General features: G+C 49.1%; 1 protein-coding gene across 2 annotated transcripts; it reads right to left on the bottom strand.

Moving 5' to 3' along the window:
* Nucleotides 1-625: 625 nt before the first annotated feature.
* Nucleotides 626-20382, bottom strand: IVD (isovaleryl-CoA dehydrogenase). Of its 2 annotated transcripts, XR_008466288.1 has the most exons (13): nucleotides 20219-20382; nucleotides 17433-17522; nucleotides 15469-15520; nucleotides 12565-12734; nucleotides 10999-11092; nucleotides 10401-10537; nucleotides 9790-9886; nucleotides 7107-7200; nucleotides 5781-5862; nucleotides 4513-4617; nucleotides 3489-3561; nucleotides 1964-3347; nucleotides 626-925 (listed from the first exon to the last, which is right to left on the bottom strand). XR_008466288.1 is itself a non-coding variant. In XM_054200604.1 (12 exons), exons 1-12 carry the CDS (start codon nucleotides 20363-20365, stop codon nucleotides 3214-3216), a joined length of 1275 nt encoding a protein of 424 aa, XP_054056579.1. In that variant the 5' UTR covers nucleotides 20366-20382; the 3' UTR covers nucleotides 626-3213. The 2 variants fall into 2 exon arrangements, 1 of the variants encoding a protein (XP_054056579.1); XM_054200604.1 differs by having other exon boundaries at nucleotides 626-3347.
* Between the last annotated feature and the right edge of the window lie 57 nt (nucleotides 20383-20439).

A 20439-nucleotide genomic window follows, 5' to 3' on the forward strand; every position in this document is an offset into this window, starting at 1 on the left:
CGCTGTCTCTCCCTGCTTGGTGGCCAGCCAGCGGCCAACAGGGCAAGCACCCGGCAGGCCGGGCTGATGCTGCACATCCAGGGCTGCCATCAGCCCAGCGCTCAGCGGGCCGGGAGGATTTCCATCGCAAATTCAGAGCAGACACGGTTCAGAGCCGTCCAGAGGCACGGCGCCCTTGCAGGCTTTCCCTATTAGCTCTGCTGCTCTCCAGAGGAGGCCCGAGGCACAGCCCAGATGTATCACTGTAGGTTTTTTTTTTAAAAAATGAGAGTTAGGGGAAAAGGCTGCGATTGGTAAGAGAGAGGGAGGGAGCCCTTGCCGCTGCCAGCCCGGGCACGCTGCAGTGGGCGCCGGAGAAGGTCTGCACCCACCCTCTGCTGGGAAACACCCCCCGCAGCACAGCCCACCCAGCAGATCTTATTTTATTAGGATTGTATAAAGATTGAAACCCTTATCCCCCTCCCCAGCCCTTCTTTTCCCGCCGCAGAGAGACCCGCCGAGCGCCAAGCACGCCGGCCCTTTCCCCAGGCGGCCCGCGGAAGTGCAGGAGGTTTCGTTGCCACAACCCGGCTTAAGAAGTATGAATCTCCCCCTCCGCCCCGTCCCGTGAGGCGTTAGACAGTGATCCATTTTACCTTCAACTCCCAGGTGCTGATCAGCCTAGAAAGTGAAGGCATTATTTATTATGTGTGTTAAAAAATAGACCTCTCCAACATTAGAGGACAGGTTTAAAGATCTGCAGGTCCCTTCCACCTCAGAAAACCTATTTTTAACAATCTGAATCTTGCAACATCCTGACGCTGCTCTAACACTCGTTAGAGAAGCTCTTCTGGCCAGCGATGGATCATAACACGGTGATTCAGTTCCTGTGCTCTTTTGAGAGTCTTCAAGGCAAATTGCAGTGATTCATTCCCGTGCTGAAGAGCTGAGGAACAGACAGGTAAAATATGAGTTTCTGATAGGTGTTGGAGAGGCTGTGCCTGCGCTCCCACCGCCCGTGCCAGTGCTCCCACCACTCGCCAGTTTGCTTGCACAGAACCACACAGAATCGCAGACTGGTGGGGGTCGGAAGGGCCCTCTGGAGATCATCCCCTCCAGCCCCCTGCCAGAGCAGGGTCACCCACAGCAGGTGGCACAGGAACGCCTCCAGGCGGGTTTGAATGTCTCCAGAGACGGAGACTCCCCCACCTCTCTGGGCAGCCTGTGCCAGGGCTCTGCCACCCTCACAGCAAAGAAGTTCCTCCTCGTGTTCAGGTGGAGCTTCCTATGCTCAAGTTTGTGCCCGTTCCCCCTTGTCCTGTCCCTGGGCACCACTGAGAAGAGCCTGGCCCCATCCTCCTCACACCCACCTTCTAGCTCTTGCTGAGCATTGATGAGGTCCCCTCTCAGCCTGCTCTTCTCCAGCTGAACAGCCCCAGGGCTCTCAGCCTTTCCTCAGCAGAGCAATACTCCAGTCCCCTCAGCATCTTGGTAGCCCTTTGCTCTCCCCTCTCCAGCAGTTCCCTGTCCTCCTTGACCCGGGGAGCCCAGAACTGGACACAGCGCTCCAGCTGTGCCCTCCCCAGGGCAGAGCAGAGGGGGAGGATGACCTCCCTCCACCTGCTGGCCACACTCTTCTTGATGCCCCCCAGGATGCCATTGGCCTTCTTGGCCACAAGGGCCCATTGCTGGCTCATGGCCATCCCGTTGTCTCCCAGGACTCCCAGGTCTCTTCCCACTGAGCTGCTCTCCAGCAGGTCACCCCCAACCTGTCCTGGTGCGGGGGGTTATTCCTCCCCAGGTGCACCCTACACTTGCCCTTGTTGAACTTCATAAGGTTTCTCTCCACCCAACTCTCCAGCCTGTCCAGGTCTGGCTGGATGGCGGCATGGCCTTCTGGGGCCAATGTGATTTTAGAAGCTGTTTCTAGCTCTGGACAAAGTGAAGTTCTATAACTTTTTTAGAAAAACACTTGGTGACCTACCTGACCATCCAAGAAGGATAATTTTTTCTTCAATCTGTGGCATTTTAGAATTCTATATTAGTCTACTGTCACCTGGTACAGACAGATGTCAACTACGAACAAAAAAAATACAGAAAGCTTTAAGCTTTTTTTTGTTAAAACTGCTGGGAGTTTGCCTACATGGCAACTGTTTAATTAATCATTCTGTCATATTTACAACATCCCATTTTTCTTTGTGATTCACTCTTTAAGGCTGGCAGTATACTGTGCAATTTTCTTTAATAAAGCTAGGTAAACGTCAATTTGCTGTATACAATATGCACTGAAAACACCCGCAAACGCTGCTGCGCTTGCTCTGACTTCTCGCGCCAGCCGAAGGTGGAGTGTGAGGAACGTGCTTTTGCCAAAAGAACAACCTTCAGAAAAAAACCCAACCAAATAACCCCAGCCCCAAAAGTCAACCTCCTCCTGCCCGCTCCATTCTTGGCTGTCACAATGCAGGTCTGACAGTTGAACTGTTCCCAGGATGATGGATGGCAACACCTCGGGATGAATAACGCAGCGGGAGGCAGTCAATCAGCGCAGCAAAGACTCGGGGCTGCACCGAAAGATCTCGAGAAGCAGCAGGAACAGGAAAGGAAGTAGGCAAAGAAAGAGATGCGGTATTTTAACGAGGTTTTAGGGATCATCCCCTAAAACACTGCTTGGGCATTGATGACGATTGAGAGTTCATGACAGCCGACCCCATGATGTGGCTGGCGTTGAGTTCCCAAAATGGAAGTTATTAATCCCATTGCAAGGTCACAATGGGAAATTTCACCTTCCGCTAGTAATATGCTAAATGCCAGCTATATAATGGCACTCAGGTTGGCTTTTTTTAAGAACAAAATTGTTCCCTCGTTGTCCTTTTTTTGGGTGGTGGGGGTATGGGGTGACTTTCTGTGCTCAGCAATGGCTGCCCACCAGCCGGCTTCGATGGCAATATGTCCCCTGGATGAACCTCAGCCCTGTGACGCTGAGAATCAGGATGGCCTATGAAGAGGATGAATCAGGATGATCACAAGAAGAGAAAAAACCCACTTTTCCTTCCGTGCTACCATCTGATTCATTTTGTCAAAGCCCAGTCCGGCAGCATCTGTTCACAGAGCAGGCAAAGAGTCCACAAGTGACGACTGCAGAATCACAAGCAGGAAGAAAAAGAGTTGTGCGCTCCAGCCCCTATGGTCAAAGGCCTCATGGTGGTCGGGGTGCTGCCTCTCCACTGGGGGATGTTACTTAAAAGTGGCATTAAAGGCCCTGCCGATGACAAGCCTGCGCACTTCACTGGTGCCGGCCCCTATCTCATAGAGCTTGGCATCACGCAGGAAGCGCCCCATCGGGTAGTCGTTGATGTAACCGTTCCCACCTGCAATCGAAAAGAAGGCACAAGTCATTCCTCCTCCCTGATTTCGGGGGCTGAGGGTGGGACGGGACAAGCACTGCCCCTGCACCGCCCCTGGCTCCCTCCAGCACCCGCCCAAAGAAACAAACGCTGCCAGCGGCTCACCCAGACACTGAATCCCATCCAGAGCCACCTGGGTAGCGCACTCTGCCGCGTACAGGATCACTCCAGCGCAGTCCTAAAGGAGAGCCACAATGACAGTCAGGAAAGGTGTCCCCTGCCCGTCTCCTGTCTCCCTCTGACCTTTCCATGACTCTACAGACACCTGCTCACAAGACTCGGCTACTCGGTCACAAAGGCAAAGGATTCATTCCCCAGCGAGCAAGAAGCTGCAGCAGTCTCTGCCACTGCAGAACACTTGTGTCAGGTCTGCAAAGGCCACATGACGACAGGAAAAAAAAAGAAAAAAGAAAGAAAAAAGGAGAAAGGAGAAAGAAAGAAAAAAGAAAGAAGGAGAAAGAAGGAGAAAGAAGGAGAAAGAAGGAGAAAGAAGGAGAAAGAAGGAGAAAGAAGGAGAAAGAAGGAGAAAGAAGAAAAGAAAAAAGAAAAAAGAAAAAAGGAAGAAAAGGAAAGAGGAAGGAAAAAGGAAGGAAAGGAAGGAAAGGAAGGAAAAAGAAAGAATAAAAGGAAAAAGGAAAAAAGGAAAAAAGAAAAAAGCAAGAATAAAGGAAAAAAGGAAAAAGGAAAAAAAGGAAAATGGAAAAAAGAAAGAAAAAAAAAGAGTGCCCCAGGGGAGGCGTTCTCTCACAAACGCACATCACACCCACAGGAGACCAGCGTCATTTGATTTGGGATGCAGGGCTCTGTGCTCCTTCTGGAAACACTCCATCCCCTCTGACAGGTGTGGTGACAGTGCCCGTGTGGAGATGACAACAGGGAGATGACACCACCTCGGAACAAGGCTACAGACCCTTACGACAGCCAGGATGTGCCTTTGGGCTTCCAGTAAACACCTACTGCTGCTAACTCTGTTGCCTTGTGGAACCCGGCTTTCTTTTTCTTTGGGGAAAAGAAAGCACTTTGGGCTGTGAGCGAGTCGTTTCAACCCCCAGGACAGAAACTCCACCCTCAGGATCAGGGACGGAAGGGAAAGGAGCTCCCTGGGCAGAGGCGGCAGCAGCCAGCTCACCTTGGCATTGAAATGGCCCCGGTCGCAGGCCTTGGCCACGTTGTAGACGTACTGCCGGCAGGCCATCAGCCGCGTGTACATGTCAGCCATTTTGCCCTGCATCAGCTGCACGGCGCGGAAGAGAGAGACATTAACATGAGCGAGAGGAAGATTTGAGGTTCAACAAGGCCAAGTGCTGGGTCCTGCCCTTGGGTCACACCAACCCCATGGACGCTCCAGGCTGGGGGCAGAGCGGCTGGAGAGCTGCCCGGGGGGAAAAGGACCTGGGGGTGCTGGTCGGCAGCGGCTGAATGTGAACCAGCAGCGTGCCCGGGTGGCCAAGGTGGCCACCAGCATCCTGGCCTGTGTCAGGAACAGTGTGGCCAGCAGGACTGGGGCAGGGACCGTCCCCCTGTACTGGGCACTGGGGAGGCCCCCTCTCGAGGGCTGTGTCCAGTTTTGGGGCCCTCACCACAAAAAACGACCTTGAGGGGCTGGAGCGTGTCCAGAGAAGGGCAGAGGAGCTGGTGAGGGGTCTGGAGCAGGAGTCTGGTGAGGAGCGGCTGAGGGAGCTGGGGGTGTTCAGCCTGGAGAAGAGGAGGCTGAGGGGAGACCTTCTCGCTCTCTACAGCTCCCTGAAAGGAGGGGGCAGCCAGGGGGGGTCAGTCTCTTCTCCCAAGGAACAGGCGATGGGCCAAGAGGAGAGGGCCTCAAGTTGTGCCAGGGGAGGTTTAGGATGGATATTAGGAACAATTTTTACACTGAAAAGGTTGTCAAGCATTGGAAGAGGCTGCCCGGGGAAGTGGTGGAGTTGCCATCCCTGGAGGGATTTAAAAGCTGGGTAGACACAGTGCTTAGAGATATGGTTTAGTGATGGCTTTTGTCAGAATTGGGTTGATGGTTGGACTCGATCTGAAAGGTCCCTTCCGACCTGGGCAGTTCTATGATTCCATGATTATTTTCTGCATGAGCACCGCTTCCCCAAACTATCCCAGAGAAACTAGACAAATGAGAAGACGTGGATTCAGCAGACATATGTGAGGCAGCTGGAGGTTCTGTTGAGTCACAGACTCCCAGATGTCATCCACAGTCCCTCACCCACCAACCATGGCCTCAGGTAAAGGGGCTCAGAGATCCCTTCACCTTCTCACCACGCCATTCCAGCAGGCAGCCCCAGCACTAACTCCAGCCAACCTCCATGCAAAGACCTCCCATAACGGAGCTCCTGGTCTTCACATTTTTGAAGAAAAAAAGCATGACAAAAATTTCTAATTCCTTTTCTTCCTCACCTGGAAGTGGCCAATTTTCTGTCCAAACGCTTCTCTTACATGTAGGTATGGAATTGCGTGGTCAAGAACAGCTTGCATGAGCCTAAGAAAAGCGTGGATATGCATGAAAAGGAAAACAACAGAACTATTAATTAATAATAATTAAACCTGGGAAGTGCAATCCAAGGCAAAAGGGTTGTCCTACCTAAAATGACTTGCTGCTGTCTCCCTATAGCTCCACTCAAAGAATGCTAAGAATAGAATCCAAAGGTTCAGTCTTTCTCCCTAGTGCTCTACATATTGCTCATTTGGGACATCTTGTGGTAAGGTCTTACCTTCTTAATTCTGGGGACTGAGACGGAGAGACGAAGAGCTTTCTTACAACTCTGGCCAGGACAGTTTGTGCTGCATCCCCAGAGACCACTAAACTCAAGGAGCACTAGCTAGTAGCACCATAGCTAGTAGCACTAGTACCATAAAAAAAGGGTAGGCACGAATGAGAAGGGTGAAAAATCCTCCTTCTGCTTTGTGGAAGATGGTCTTTCCACATGAGGATTAATACAGAGTCACCACTTGGGAAGACAAAAGGACTGTAGTGTAAAAGTAATTACTGGGGAGCTTAAGGACTGAATAAATGAAGAACAAACCCTTTACCCAGTCCGGTGATCCCTCTATGTGACAGTCTGGATAGTGTTTTAGATTTTAAGGAATCGGTAACGCAAATGGGCTGGTTATTCCCAGAGTATCCCATACTGCAGGGACACACAAGGAAGCAACCAGGGACCAAGGCAGATTTTCCATCTCTGGAAATGTTTTACGTTAAGACGGATATTTTCAAAAGCCCGCTCTGGGGGGGCTGCAGCCTGTGCTACACTGGAAGGCAGAGATGAGCAAACTTTCTTTCTGGCATCGCTGCTTCTACCCCTCGCCCCTCAGAGGGTGTTCCACGTAGATGCTTTCAAACGGAAGATGACTGCCCGAGGAGCGGAGAGGGGAGGAGAGCTAAAGGAAAAGGTGGAGCGCCCGTGGACGAGCCGTAGCTGGCGGGAGCGCCCGGCTGAGTGCCCTCCGGTAGGAGTCCACCAGAGCAGCTACCACAGAGCCAGGGAGAACCCAGCAGGATCTCCCTGCTCCTGCCTCCTCTGCAGCTTCCTTCCTTCCTGCCACTCCGACCCAGCCTCTTCCTCCCAGCCCTTCCTCTTCCCTCAGAAGTTGCCTCAGTATCATGGTTCTCCATCCAAGATGGATCCCACTGGGAGCTGCTGCCCTGGTTGGAGACCCCCTGGTCTGGGTGATTGTGAAGGATCCTTCTGGCCTTACAAGCCATGAGAGATGACAAACCCTTACCCCAGTGGCCCACCAGACAGCACGAGTCTCTCCAGGTCCAATCCACTCATCAGAACGTAGACTCCTTTGCTCAGCGTCCCCAAGACGTTTTCAGCTGCAATCAGCAAGCGGAGGTGATTTACTTACGTGCAAAACCAAGACAAGCTGTTGTCTGAGGGCCTGCGCTCGCTGGGGAGAGGATTCAAACTTTCAGTCCCATCCACCTTTCTCTTTCGGCTGGAGACAAAACGTTGGGGATGAGCTAGACAGGCGCTGAGTTTCGGTACATATACTCCCTACCACTGAAACGTCTTTTCAATCCAAGCAAAGCCAGAAAGGAAAAGGCAGTAAAGGGTTATAAAGTGCATCTACAACCACTGCTCTTCTCTTGCCGATTTTCTAAAGAGTAAGGTGCTCTCCAGAGATCTTCCAGCTCAGCATTTGTACCAACAAGAACAGGAGATTTAATAGCCTGGGAGGACAAATTGGGAGTCCCCTTCACCATCCCATTAGTTTGTGTCTAAGCCAAACCGACAGCCTCACCGCCTGGTGTCTGAGTGCGAGTTTGAAATGAATGCAAAGCCTGGTCCGATGTGCCGGGGTGACCTCCCTGAGCATTCCCAGCACAGGAACCACAGCTTACGCGGGCAAGCAGGCAAAGCTCACCACTTATCACACACCGGAGTGATGTATATTAGTCTTCTGAAATTGAAGAATACAGTCATTACCCCTCCTTCTGTGAGGGGGGGCCGAACAGAACATTGCAGTTGTTAGAAATGAATGTTTTAAAAAGACAAGTATTATTTCTGTGAAAACGGAACAGGAAAATAGCCATATTAGATAATAGGCTGAGAAAAAAACCCCAAGAAACCGTTTCACTTTGGGACAATCTAAAGCACGTGCTGATGTTAACAAGCATCAAAAAAGAAGTAGGAACAAAAGGCTCATCTCAGCAAGGCTCTACTCTTACAATCAGGAGAGAACTTAAAGCCTAACAACTGTGCTTTGTAGATGGCCAGAGATTATCCACTGATCACGCCATCCAGGAGAGCTGACACGTACTGCAGGCTTTGATCACAGGAGATCTGAGAGGTGCGATACGCAAAGTGAAAATGAGACAGGGCTTGGACACATGCAGACACATCCTGAAATAAATAATCTGTTTTTCAGTGGCAGCTCATGGACTGCACTGTCTCCTGCTTATCGAAAAGCACGTTGATGTAGCGTATGGAGAAGCGCAGCCTCTGCAGGGCCATCATCATGACGCTGGAACCAGAAAGAGGAAGAAGAACGAAGCTGGGCTTTCAGAGAAAATGCTCAAAATCCCCTCTGACAAGGAAGAAAAATACTAACAGCAAACACTACTTTGAAGCGCAGAACACAAACGCCAACATCAGTAATAATAAAGTGACAAAGTTGTTCATGAATAATGACATTTCGCAGCTAAAAAAGGACTGAATGGCCTGAACACTTTCCTGTACGTCCAGGAAAAGGGATGGGTAGGTTTGCGGTGAGCTGAAGGACACGTGTGCTGACTGCACAGGGAGGGCAGACCTGCTGGCTGCGTACCACAGCCAAAAAGTAAAACACTGGGGCTCTGAGCCAACTTTCACCAACGCAACACGACCGAATGGATCCGTGGGCAACACTTGCTCTGAGAAAAAACCCAGCCACTCAGTGGAGCGTGGCTGACAGTGAAACCCACGTACTTTAAAGTGATGGAATTGCAGTGCTAGAGGACATCTTGATCTGAGAGAAAGATCCTGCAGACACATGAAATGGCATCAAGCTGGTTCAGCTTCCAAGGCAGAAGCAGCATTAATGGCCAGAGTGCAAAGTGTGTGAACTTTCAACACGGCAGTGATGTGCTTCTCCGAGTTACCAGAAAATGGAAATCCCGTTACCATGAGAACACGCTGTTCTGTACAGATGATTACCCGGGAGATGATCTGAAGACTGGGGCACTGGCCTTTCTGATTTCAGAGTGGAGGGATCCAATAAAGTTAGAAATGACAGATTTCAGCTCAAACTCTCCCACTTACTGCAAAGCAGCTTTTGGTGGTGTATGGGGAGCAGGAGAGTGACCTGCTCTGCAGATAAGCAATTAGGATTTTCATGAGCTCAGATAAGGCATCTCCTCCTCCGCTTGCTATAATAGAGGCCGTAATTTTTCTATCAACACAAATAGCCACCGGAGTAACAAAAACGGCCATTACAGTGGCCCCTGCTGTACTAACTCATGGGGGAAAGGATGTCCATTGTCAGGCCCTGACCCCAAAAGAACTCAGAAATGTTACAGGCAAACCAGAAGTCTGTTGGATAGTCTCCAGCGATTTTGGAGAAAAAAAAAAACAAATTCAAGGCAAATAAGGTCTCCTACATACAAGATGGGGATCCCCAGTGGAAACAAACGTGTTTCTGAGGAAGCCTCACGGAGGCTTTGCAGAAGCCGTGGTTAAGAGTTAGGTCCACCAGGGCGAAAGAGGAGTGACACAGTAAGGGCCGTGCTCCTTCGCTGCCATCCAGCAGACTGCGCTTTTCCAGTTTCACCAGCTCTCTTGCGAGGCTGCCAAGGAGCAGATAACCATCTGCAAAGCCCTCCAGGTCACAGTCTGAACAGGCACGTAATTAGCGATCCAATTTATCTGATGAAGAAGACAGGAAACCACCACATGCCTACTGCCATGATTTGAACCCAGCTCACCGGGGATCTTGCAGTCTTCAAAGATCAGTTCGCAGGTGTTGGACCCTCTCATTCCCAGCTTGTCGAGCTTCTGGGCCGTGCTGAAACCTGGCATTCCCTGCAAAGTCAGGACAGTAAAAATACATTTCAAATCTCAATTCTGACCGACTAAATAAAATCACTAGACGTCTGTGAAATCAGGATCACAAAGGGGCAGTGCAAAAAAACGGGGGGAAGAAATTAATAGCGCTATTTTACTGTCTTGACTTAAAAAAAACCCGACGAAGATAGATAATGGGATAGTAGGATGTATTTACAAGGCCTCCCATATCTCCGATAATTTTTGGCAACAAGCAAGGCCTTTTATATTAGAATCTTGTCCGTTCTCTCTACATTTCTAACCCTAAAGACTGGCTGGATACCAAAACCCAGGAGTGCCCAGCTGGGCATGTCACTGGGGCAGTGCACAAATCTCGTATCTTTATAAAATTCACGCAGAAAGTAGTTTTTGTTTGAGCAAGGGAGTGAGTTACAGAAAGAAAACCAGCTGGCTTCTAAATGCGCCACTTAGGGTGAAGGAGTTAGCTTTAAAAACTGCACTACAATAAGCATGAGAGAATTATCAAACCTACCCTCTCCACAATGAACGCAGTTATACCTCGGGAGGCTGGAACAGCATTAACATCAGTTTTGGCATAAACAATGAGAACGTCTGCATCTGGCCCATTGGTGATCCAAAATTTGTTCCCATTCAAAACAAAGTAGTCTCCTAGAAGCAAAGAGCTGCCATCTGTTAGCTCACAACAGAGCAACACCTGTATCCTCACTCCATTTATTTCAAAACAAGCTTCCAAGGATGCTCTTTAAGACCCCCGCGCACAGCATGCACAAATCCTCCCCAAGTTCAAGAAAACTAATTTCTGGAGTCCAAAGACAGTTTAACAAATACCTGACAAACTAAGGCACCTACCACTGGCTCCGTCATACCACCAACCTCCACCACCACAATCAGAAGTCCACTTTTGGACCTTCAACCATCCACCTTGTGCCTTCACTACCTGCCTATATCACATGTTGAACCTCCTGGGAAGCAGCACAAACCTGCAAACGTGGCCCCGTATACCCAAGACTAAGCACCGTATCTCGGTGGTGTTGGGGAGGTTAGTCTAAATTTACAGGAGATGTTATTTCCACCAGCTGTCTACCCAGGCAGCACAGGATAGGCTTTACCTTTCTTATCTGCCTTCAGCTTCATGGACACGACGTCAGATCCAGCATTGGGTTCGCTCATTGCTAAGGCTCCAATGTGCTCCCCACTGATTAGCTGGAAGAAAAGACAAATATGAGAAAGGGAGGAAGAATGGTCGCATTGTTCCTGTCCCCTCCTTAGCCTGCCTCCCTTTTTTCCTCCCGCGCTGGGTCTCCCCAGCAGCAGTTCTACGCAGGAACTGTCACCGGGAGCCGTAGCTCCCGGCAGAGCCCTGGCAGGGAGCTCCCTTTGCCGCTGTGCCAAGGGAACAGAACCAAATCCCAGTGGGATGAGAAGGATGACTCAACTCAACTCGTGTCTGAGCTACACGAGTACAGCCCTGCTTATAAAACACCGTCCCCAGCAAGGTGCCGAAAGAACCATGCAGGCAGCCATACGCCTTTCCCCCGCTCCCGGTTCCGCGCTTTGCGACTGCCCTTTTGCATAAACAGGAGTTGTTGTACACAAAAGGCCAATGAGGGGGATAAAAAGAGATTGCAAAGCTCTTCGCAATGTTCTCACAGCCTGGTCCCCCCACCGGCACTGCGATAGCAGGTGGACACCCTCCTTCCGCGCCTGCTCGTACCAGGCTCTGGCGTAGCTGTTGCTTCCTTGCTTCCTCTGCACTGTTCCTTTCATCCTGCCCTTTTCTCCTTGCCTTTTTTTTTTCCCCCCTCCCTGTGTACTTTATCTGTCTTCTCCTCCTTTTGATCTCTTTTTTTTTTTTTAAAACAGACTCAATGTGTTCCACCAATCCAATCCATCAGTGCATTTCTCCAGAAGTCTCCCTGATCTGCTTAAAACTGGTTAAGTACCATTAAGTACTCTGTCATGAACCCAGAGGAGAACTAAAGTGATCGCACATCTCATTGAAAGGAAGCAAATGAGGGCATTGAAATACACCTGAGCAGCAATGAGGACAATTCAGGGTTACACATTAATTAGCAGGCTGCACAATGCCTTGAGGAAGCGATGCTGTACTTTGCATGTGGTTTAAATCAAGTTCCTTGCGCTGATAATTTCACTGATGATTTCAGTAGCTGGGATTCAATGTACTAGTTAAGTTTTTCCACGCATTTAAATACTGAAATCTGTTTAACACACTTTAGAGTCACAAACATTAATACCCCAAACAATGAAGAAATTTCACATGTAATTAATTAGCATAAACAAACCACGCATTTGGGCAGTGAGACACAGAGAATATAAAACAGGAAAGCGGCGACTTTCATTCAGAAATCTCAAAACACTTTGGGAAGTTGGAAGAATATCACCCAGCGTCACCTCGAAGCCTCATTTAGGGACACAGCTCCAGAGTCCAGAGAGCTGGACTGTGCTGACCTCAGCTCAGGCCAAGGTCAATATGGATTAACAGGACAAAAATTAACACGCTAGAGAAGGGCAAGTTTGGCAAGTACAATATTTCCTAAAGGCTGTGTCACTGACACTGGCCAGTGCTTAAAATGCTACACACCGTGAAAGACACTCATCCTTCCACGCAGCCAAAACCCACTCGCTTTCTGGTTTCCCCTCTTCCAGCCACACACCTTGGGCAAGTACTTGTTTTTCTGGGCTTCGTTGCCGTTTCGCACCAGCTGGTTGATACAAAGGTTTGAGTGGGCGCCGTAACTGAGCCCGACAGCTGCTGACGCACGAGAAATTTCCTCCATCACCAGCACGTGGTCCAGATACCCCAAAGCAGATCCACCATATTCCACTGAAAGGAGAAGAGAAACCTCACGTTAACCACCATGGAGCACATCACACACCCCCCCCAGGGTCGGGCTCGGTCTTGGCTGAGATCCCCGACACTTGCAAGAGAACTTCTGGTTTTGACTGACGCTGTCCCTGAGCTGGGCACCTCTGCCCTTCCCCATCCTCTCCGAATTTCAGTTTTCTTAATTTAAAGGCACAGTGACACTACTTCTTCAGCATAATCAATTATTTACTTGTACGGCACAGTTTTATACATATAACACACATAAGGACACATCTAAAACATGCTGCTGATGTTTGCAAAATAGCAAGTTCTTCTGGTCAACCATCCTTAAGTGCAACCTTAATATTACCACGAAGATTAAATCACAAAGCGGTGACCTGTATTAGGTGAGAGGACAAGGGAACCCAGGCAAAGTTTGTAAAGTACACGCACGCTTGTCATAACACGGACCCCTAAACAAGTGAGGAATCCTCAAACTGCTCACGATGTGGGGCACTAGGGACTTTTCCAAGCCCACAAATGCGCAGGGGAGCAGCATTTTGATGGGTGGCCGATTTGGAACGAGAGTGATCCATAAATGTAACTGCCGTAATTCACCAGTGGCAAGAATGTGGATTTCAAGAGAGCATGAAGTGAGAGTGAGCAGCGCGATCATTGTAACTGGGAATCTAGCTGGGCACGCTGAGCTGAGTCTGAAACCAGTGGCACAGATTAAAGGGACACGGTAGAACAGGGAGGGAGAAGGCTGAGAAATGCATAATGGCCTGGAGCAGCTGACAGCCTACGTAACTATACACACATATATACCTACACACACTTATATACACACAAATACAGGCGCATCCCAATATAAAAGCTTTGTTCTACAGGCCAGAAGCGAGTGGCTGTACTGTGAAGAGAAGAACTGAAGCGGGAGGACGTAAGGACTGCAGAGCCGTTGGGGACGTCACCCGGGAGCGCTTTCTCCTCATCACCACCAGTGCTGTGAGCGAGCAGCAGCGGCGGTAAGGGCAGATATCTTTGTATGCTCAGAGCGGCCAAAGAGCCGAATGCACAACCTGGGCTGGAAGAGGGCTACTGCCCCTAACTCATCAAATTAACATGATGGCCACCGGCGTTACACGCAGCCTTTCCTCCCTGTCACTTGTCCCGACTCGTGTCCTTGCAGGGCTCTTTAGCCTCTGAAATCGCCTCTCTGTCACAAACCAGAGTTTAGGGGATTACTGTCAATATCCTAAAAGATGGGTTTAACAATTTCTCGTATATGCCAGAAGAAGAGAGCTTTCTATCCATTCCTATAGAGCGGATGGGTTTGGTGCCCACGGATGGTAACCGCCTGCTGTAAGCGGTGCTGGCCCGTGATTGCTTTGTACGGCAAGAAAATAATCCTGCCAGACAACTTCACATATAATACGAACCACAGTGTGATGTGGGATGATGCTGCCCTTTCAAAACTACTCTTTATATATATTATTGTTCCATGGTAGCTACGTATTTGCATTTCTTAACTTAGGTCTTTATAAAATAAACGGAAAATTACATCAAACCAACGTAGTTTCCTTAGTTTTAAGAAGAAAGCAGACAGCACTGCTATTTAAAACGCTCCCTTAATAGACCTGATCCACTGGTGCCCAAACATGCCACTTAATTGAGCATATGCCCTCGTAAGGTTTCACGTTACCTTAAACCCCAGGCTCCACCTCCTACGACAAAACCAATGCCAAAAAAGAAAGTGCACACAACTATACAATCAAAAATAAGGCAAAAAATTCTGGGCATAGGAGGGTTTTAGAGGTAAATCTTTGAGGAAATCAGAAAGGACAGGACTCGTGAGGGGACGGCTTATTTATAATGTGGGAAACTGCTGTGAGCCTCAGGCACAACATCAAAGAAGAAAGAAGGTAAGAGTGAGAAGAAACAGGAGCAGCAGTAAATTGGGAAGAGTAAAGAGAAAGAAAGCAGAAATACAGACTCTTTCAAGCAGACTCAGCGCCACTGAAAGAAACGCAGAGGCATTATTTGAGGGCATTGCTATTCAGCTTGCTTCTGCAGAAGCTTTGCACCCGCACATCCAGAAACACAGACTTTACGATGGGGAAATAAAGGCCCCATTGGCTGCTTTTCTCCACTGAGGGCTTCTCCTCATTACACCGCGTCAGTGCATTCAGCATGACCAGAGCGGCCTCAGTAATCTATAACATTAATCAAAACACTTTTCAACTAACCTGGACAAGGCTGAATAAGATTTACCCTGATTTTTTTCTGACCGGTTGGATGTGGTCAGCTCTCCGTTAGTTATCACAGCTTTTCAGAGCCTTGTTTTATACCCTTTAACTTCTCCTATTAGAGATGGCTGTTTGTTCTAGGATACTTTTTTCTGTAGCTCTCATTCTTCAGAACTTGCAGCAAACAATTCATATTAGAGAAGCGCAAACACAGTCAAGCTGCGTATGTTATACCTGGAGAAACCATTTCTGAACAGCACTTTTAAACTGTGAAAGGCATTTTGCAATTGTCCAGAAGTCTAACAAGGAAAAAAAGATTCTGAGCCAGTGAAGAATAACAAAAGTTGTGAAAGAGTTTTTAAAAGACATGAAGGTAGGAGCTTCTGGACAAAACGGATGTCACATCACAGAGAAGTTTGTTATGAACTGGAAAGCGGGAGTTTAAGAAGTCTCTCTTTTGTTTGAAGGATCACCCAGTGGAAGGTAAAAGGTGGGAACAGACTTACCAGGAGCCGTGATCCCCAGAACTCCCAGTTCCCCGAGTTTCTTCCAAAACTCCTACAAACACAGAAGCAGCAGTCAGTCCAGACCTGCAGTCGGGGTATCAGCGTAAGAAGCCTTCCCAGGTCGCTCACCAGACACATCCATTTACCTTATTCTTGTGGCATCTCAGAGATAAATACACCGACACCTATTCCTCCTGCAGCAGCAGCTCCATCCTTCGGACCAATAACCCAGCCAGACTTAGGACGTTAGTTATGCTACACGTGGGAGTAGTCAGGTGAATTCAGCGAAAAATCACTAAGTTTAATTCTGCAAGGAGAGGTCCTAAGATTTAACTCATTACCCTGTTTAAGGAGATTTTTTTATAAATTAAAACCTCCCATTAATTTCAAAAACTGCACTTCTGGGCTTTCAGGTGCTATCTCTTGCTGAAGATTATTTAGGACTTTATGACTTAAATTTATGCTCGTCTTTTATTTCATGCATCCTTGTTACTGTGCTTTGGCAGCCGATGGGCCCGCGGTTGCCTCAAATAGCTGTTAGCACAAGCTGCCCATGACTGAAACCCTGGAAACTCGTAGAAGAGTTGCTATTAGCTGGCACTTTAAAACTCTTCTAGTAAAACAGAAACTAATAAATAAAGCCAAGGAAGCGTCCTTGGGAGAGATTAAAGAGAGAGGATGTTACAGCTGGGGCAGACGGAGGTGCTGCCCACCTCGCAGGCGGGACTAGGAATGTTATAAAGGGCGTCCACAACAAAGAATTTGTGAACACTTCGGGCTTGTGAAGCTAAAGGAGCTGAATGCACACGGGCCACCCAAGCAGGTAACCTATAGGTTTTCAAGACTGCCAGGACAGCAGGCACACGTGGGGACTGGACGGCACTACTCAGCTATCCAGGCACTACTCAGCTATCCAAACACATACACTACGGAGTTCACCTGCCAGAGGACAAGCTGTTCTCCCTGACCGCCGACTCCTCCTTTCGCCCGTTACCCAGATTTGTCACCCTGTCAATGCCACTGCCCAAGTGACAGCTGCGTGACTGGAGGCACAGGGACAACCCCATCAGCTGTGCCTGGATCACGGCATCACGGAGCAAGAGGGAACCCATGAGATACTGCAGTAGCAGAGGATGTCACCAATGAGGACCACACGAACGCTGGCGGGGCCAGCTCTCTGCTGCTGCTTCAGCCTCTCCTCCACCACATGAGGGACACACAGAGGAATGCTTGTCACACAGTCTCGGTGTCCAGCAATAAGATAATTATCAGTGAATAGTCTCCAGAGACTTCGGAAAGTATTACTGAATAGCTCTGGATGACATCTGGTGCGCCAGGCTAAATTTATACACTTAACTTCAAAGCTGTGCATATATCCCTGAAAATGTCAACATCAGAGCTCTGGGAAATCCTAGCAGATGTTCTGAGCTTTTTAAGTCTTGTGGAGCTTATGAAAACCAATAGTTAGGTCTCTCATTTTCATCAATCAAACCATCCCGTTGCACAGAATTTGTTGTTTTTATTAGGCAGGCAAGTTTCAGCTCGACAGTCAAAGAGCTCTACATTTCAGCATTTGCACACAGTACTTTCACAGTAACTTTGAGAGGGAACTGAGATGTCCAAGAATGGTCTCTGCCAGGAGAATACAAAGCACATATCAGAGAAGGAGTCTGAACAGAGCCAAGCAGAAATGCCACAATGAGAATCCAAACAAAACCATTATCAATCCATTATTTTTTTTTTAATTGCATGCTGGCTGAGTTCTGCCCCAGGTTGCTGAAAGTTGCTAAGAAAAGATAAAACAGGAAATAAAAATCTGTTTCTCGATGGCTTTCAAGTTTGAAAAGTTAATGCATATGTTCCTGTGGTGTAGACTGGGATTCTTCGTCTGGACTAATGCACAGATCAAAGTACAGACACGCTTTCGCTACCATCTATTTCAAACGCACACATGAAATACTTGCCCGCATGCCTTTGAATTCGTTTTCCTGGTCAATCTGTTGGGCCTTCGGAGCCAAATGCTCTTGACAGAACTTTGTCATGGTTTGTCTAAGCTGGGGAAAGAGATGAGGAGAAACACACACGTTACATCTCATCAATATATTGTCATCTGCTTCCCTTGGACACTGCCAGGCGTCTCCAGGATCCCAAACCCAGAAACACGAGACCATGAGGAAATCGACGTTCCAGGTTAGCGGCTGACAGACCATACGAAATGTCCTTCAGCGTCTTAAAGAGAAGATACTGATGTCCTTAAGTTCCTCTCAGCATTTTACCTTACCAATTGTACCCCAAATGAGAGAATGCTACTGAACTACTGCCTGCTGCCGGGGATGGTTTTGGTCAGGGAACTTAGAAAGCTGATGAGCAGAACTTATGATGAATTATCCCCATCCAGTAGCTGCCTACAGTTTCATTTAATTATATGCAGATGCCCGTAATAAGCGTGTATGCATGCTAATTAAAATGTGTTGGTATATCAAACTGGAACTACCTTAGCTATCCCACTATTCCTACAGAGGGGAATTTTGATAGTCAGGTATGTTCATTCATCCAAGTGTTAAAAGTCTCAAAAGCCTTTTCTAAATTTTAAAATCTGAATACTTAGATACATGTATTCTGCAGAAGTCTATATGCACACTAAGAAAATATATACACTGTCTTAAGTGTTTTTAATACGAAGATTTAACAACTTTGTCTAGACGTTATGGTAGAGTTTAATAATCCCATTTTTCCTTTTGGTTCTTTATTCCCACAAATTAAAGCTGGTGAAGGAACAGTCTTAGAGACTGAAAGTCTCTGCTGTTTAACCAGAACCTGTAGAAGGGGCAGAAGCGACAAACCAAAACACGCCCATGCTTCTCTGCCCTTCTCTCGAGCCCACAACCAAAGCAGCCTCTTGTCTACACTTCAGAAGATCTGTTGTTCCCATGGCTACCCAGACCTCCCATTCCAGTACCACCAAACAACCTTACCCCTGGTGAGAGATTTAAAAACTTAAAAAAAACCAAACACTTTAGATATGTTTCCATCGTGTCAAAGTTGACAGAAGTAAACCTGAGCATAAAGCTTAAAAGAAGGGGGAAAAAAGCAGCTTAAAATAATAATAAAAAAAACTTTAATCAATTAGAGACTGAGGGATAGACTCAGACAGGCATCACTGGTACTCTAAGACAGTTTGTAAGAGTTACAGTGCTCTTAACTCACAGCTTAACTAACATTACTAAAGATCTATTTCTGATACCTTTTTTAGTTTTTCCACCAGCCGGATCTGAATTACAAGAATATTTTCCTCCTTTCACTGAATGTAGAAGCACAAAGAAATATTGAGTTAATTCAAGCTGATACGGCTATAAACCATGAACACAAACCTGGTAAAGTATAATTCTGTAGTAAGAAAAAAGCAAGAATGACTAAGTTTATTGTGTACATCCATATGCCTGCGCTGTCATAATTAGCTAGAAAGCATGGCTATAGCTCCTGACCTGAGAAGCACCAAGGAGAAGAGTTTCCTCGGCAGGAGCCTGTCTGGAGCAGCAGGGGACAAGAGCTACGATGGGTAGCGCTCGGCTGCTGTCAAACACAGGAGGAAACAGCAAAGCTAAGAATTATTACCACAGAATCATTTAGGTTGGAAAAGAACTTTAAGATCATTGAGTCCACCACTAAACCATGTCTCTAAGTGCCACATCTACCCATCTTTTAAACCCCTTGAGGGATGGTGACTCAACCCCTTCCCTGGGCAGCCTCTTCCAATGCTTAATGACCCTTTCGGTGTAAAAATTGTTCCTAATATCCATCCTAAATCTCCCTTGGCGCAACTTTGAGGCCATTTCCTCATGTCCCATCGCCTGTTCCTTGGGAGAAGAGACCGACCTGTTCTGGCTACCCGCTCCTTTCAGGGAGCTGTAGAGAGCGAGAAGGTCTCCCCTCAGCCTCCTCCTCTCCAGGCTGAACACCCCCAGCTCCCTCAGCCGCCCCTCACCAGACTCCTGCTCCAGACCCCTCACCGGCTCCGTTGCCCTTCTCTGGACACACTCCAGCCCCTCAATGCCTTTTTTTGTGGTGAGGGGCCCAAAACTGGACACAGCACTCGAGGTGGGGCCCCATCAGTGCCCAGTACAGGGGGACGGTCACTGCCCCAGTCCTGCTGGCCACACTATTACTGACACAGGCCAGGATGCTGCTGGCCTTCTTGGCCACCCGGGCACACTGCTGGTTCACATTCAGACGGTTGTTGACCAGCAACCCCAGGTCCTTTTCACCCATCCTAAATCTTTAAGACCCCTATTGGGCAAGAGAACAAGCTGGGAGAGCTGCAACACTTCTTTTGAGAGGATTTGATGAGTCTCAATTAACTCGTTTCATTGGTGACCACATTTCTGATTACACAGGCCCGACGGGAACGCAGTAGAATTTTTATTTCCCTCTCCGCAGCGCTCCGCTGTGCGGTGTTTACGGTGAGGAGACGCCTTCCCCCGACGATGAAAGGCCAGGCCGAGCCCCGCGGCCGGGCCCGCCGCGATCGCTCCCGCCCGGGCCTGGCGCACACGTGTCCGAGGCGCGCCCTCGCCGCGAGGGGCCGCGCCACGCCCCCTCTGCGCGCCCGCCGATAGGCCAGCTCCCCCCGGCCGCGGCCAATCACAGCCCGCCACCCCGACACACCCCCACGAAGGCGCGCCGTCCGGGCCCAGGCTCGTTCTCCCCCTTCGCCCTCTCGCCCGGCGGCCGCCTCCGGGGCGTCCCATACCTGCCGCTGCTCGTCGCTCAGCCCGTTGACCGTGTCATCCACCGCCAGCCCGGCGCAGCCCCGCCGCAGCAGCCCCAGCCTTTGACGCCGCCGCGCCCCGCGCAGCCCCGCGCCCGCCGCCGCCCGCCCGATCACCGCCGCCGCCATGGCTGCCCCCGGGCCGGCACCGGCGCGCAGGCGCGGCCCGGCCCCGGGGGAACGGCCCGCCCCGCCACCCGCCC

This window comes from Rissa tridactyla, chromosome 4 (assembly GCF_028500815.1).
Source record: "Rissa tridactyla isolate bRisTri1 chromosome 4, bRisTri1.patW.cur.20221130, whole genome shotgun sequence".
NCBI classification, from domain to species: Eukaryota; Metazoa; Chordata; class Aves; order Charadriiformes; family Laridae; genus Rissa; species Rissa tridactyla.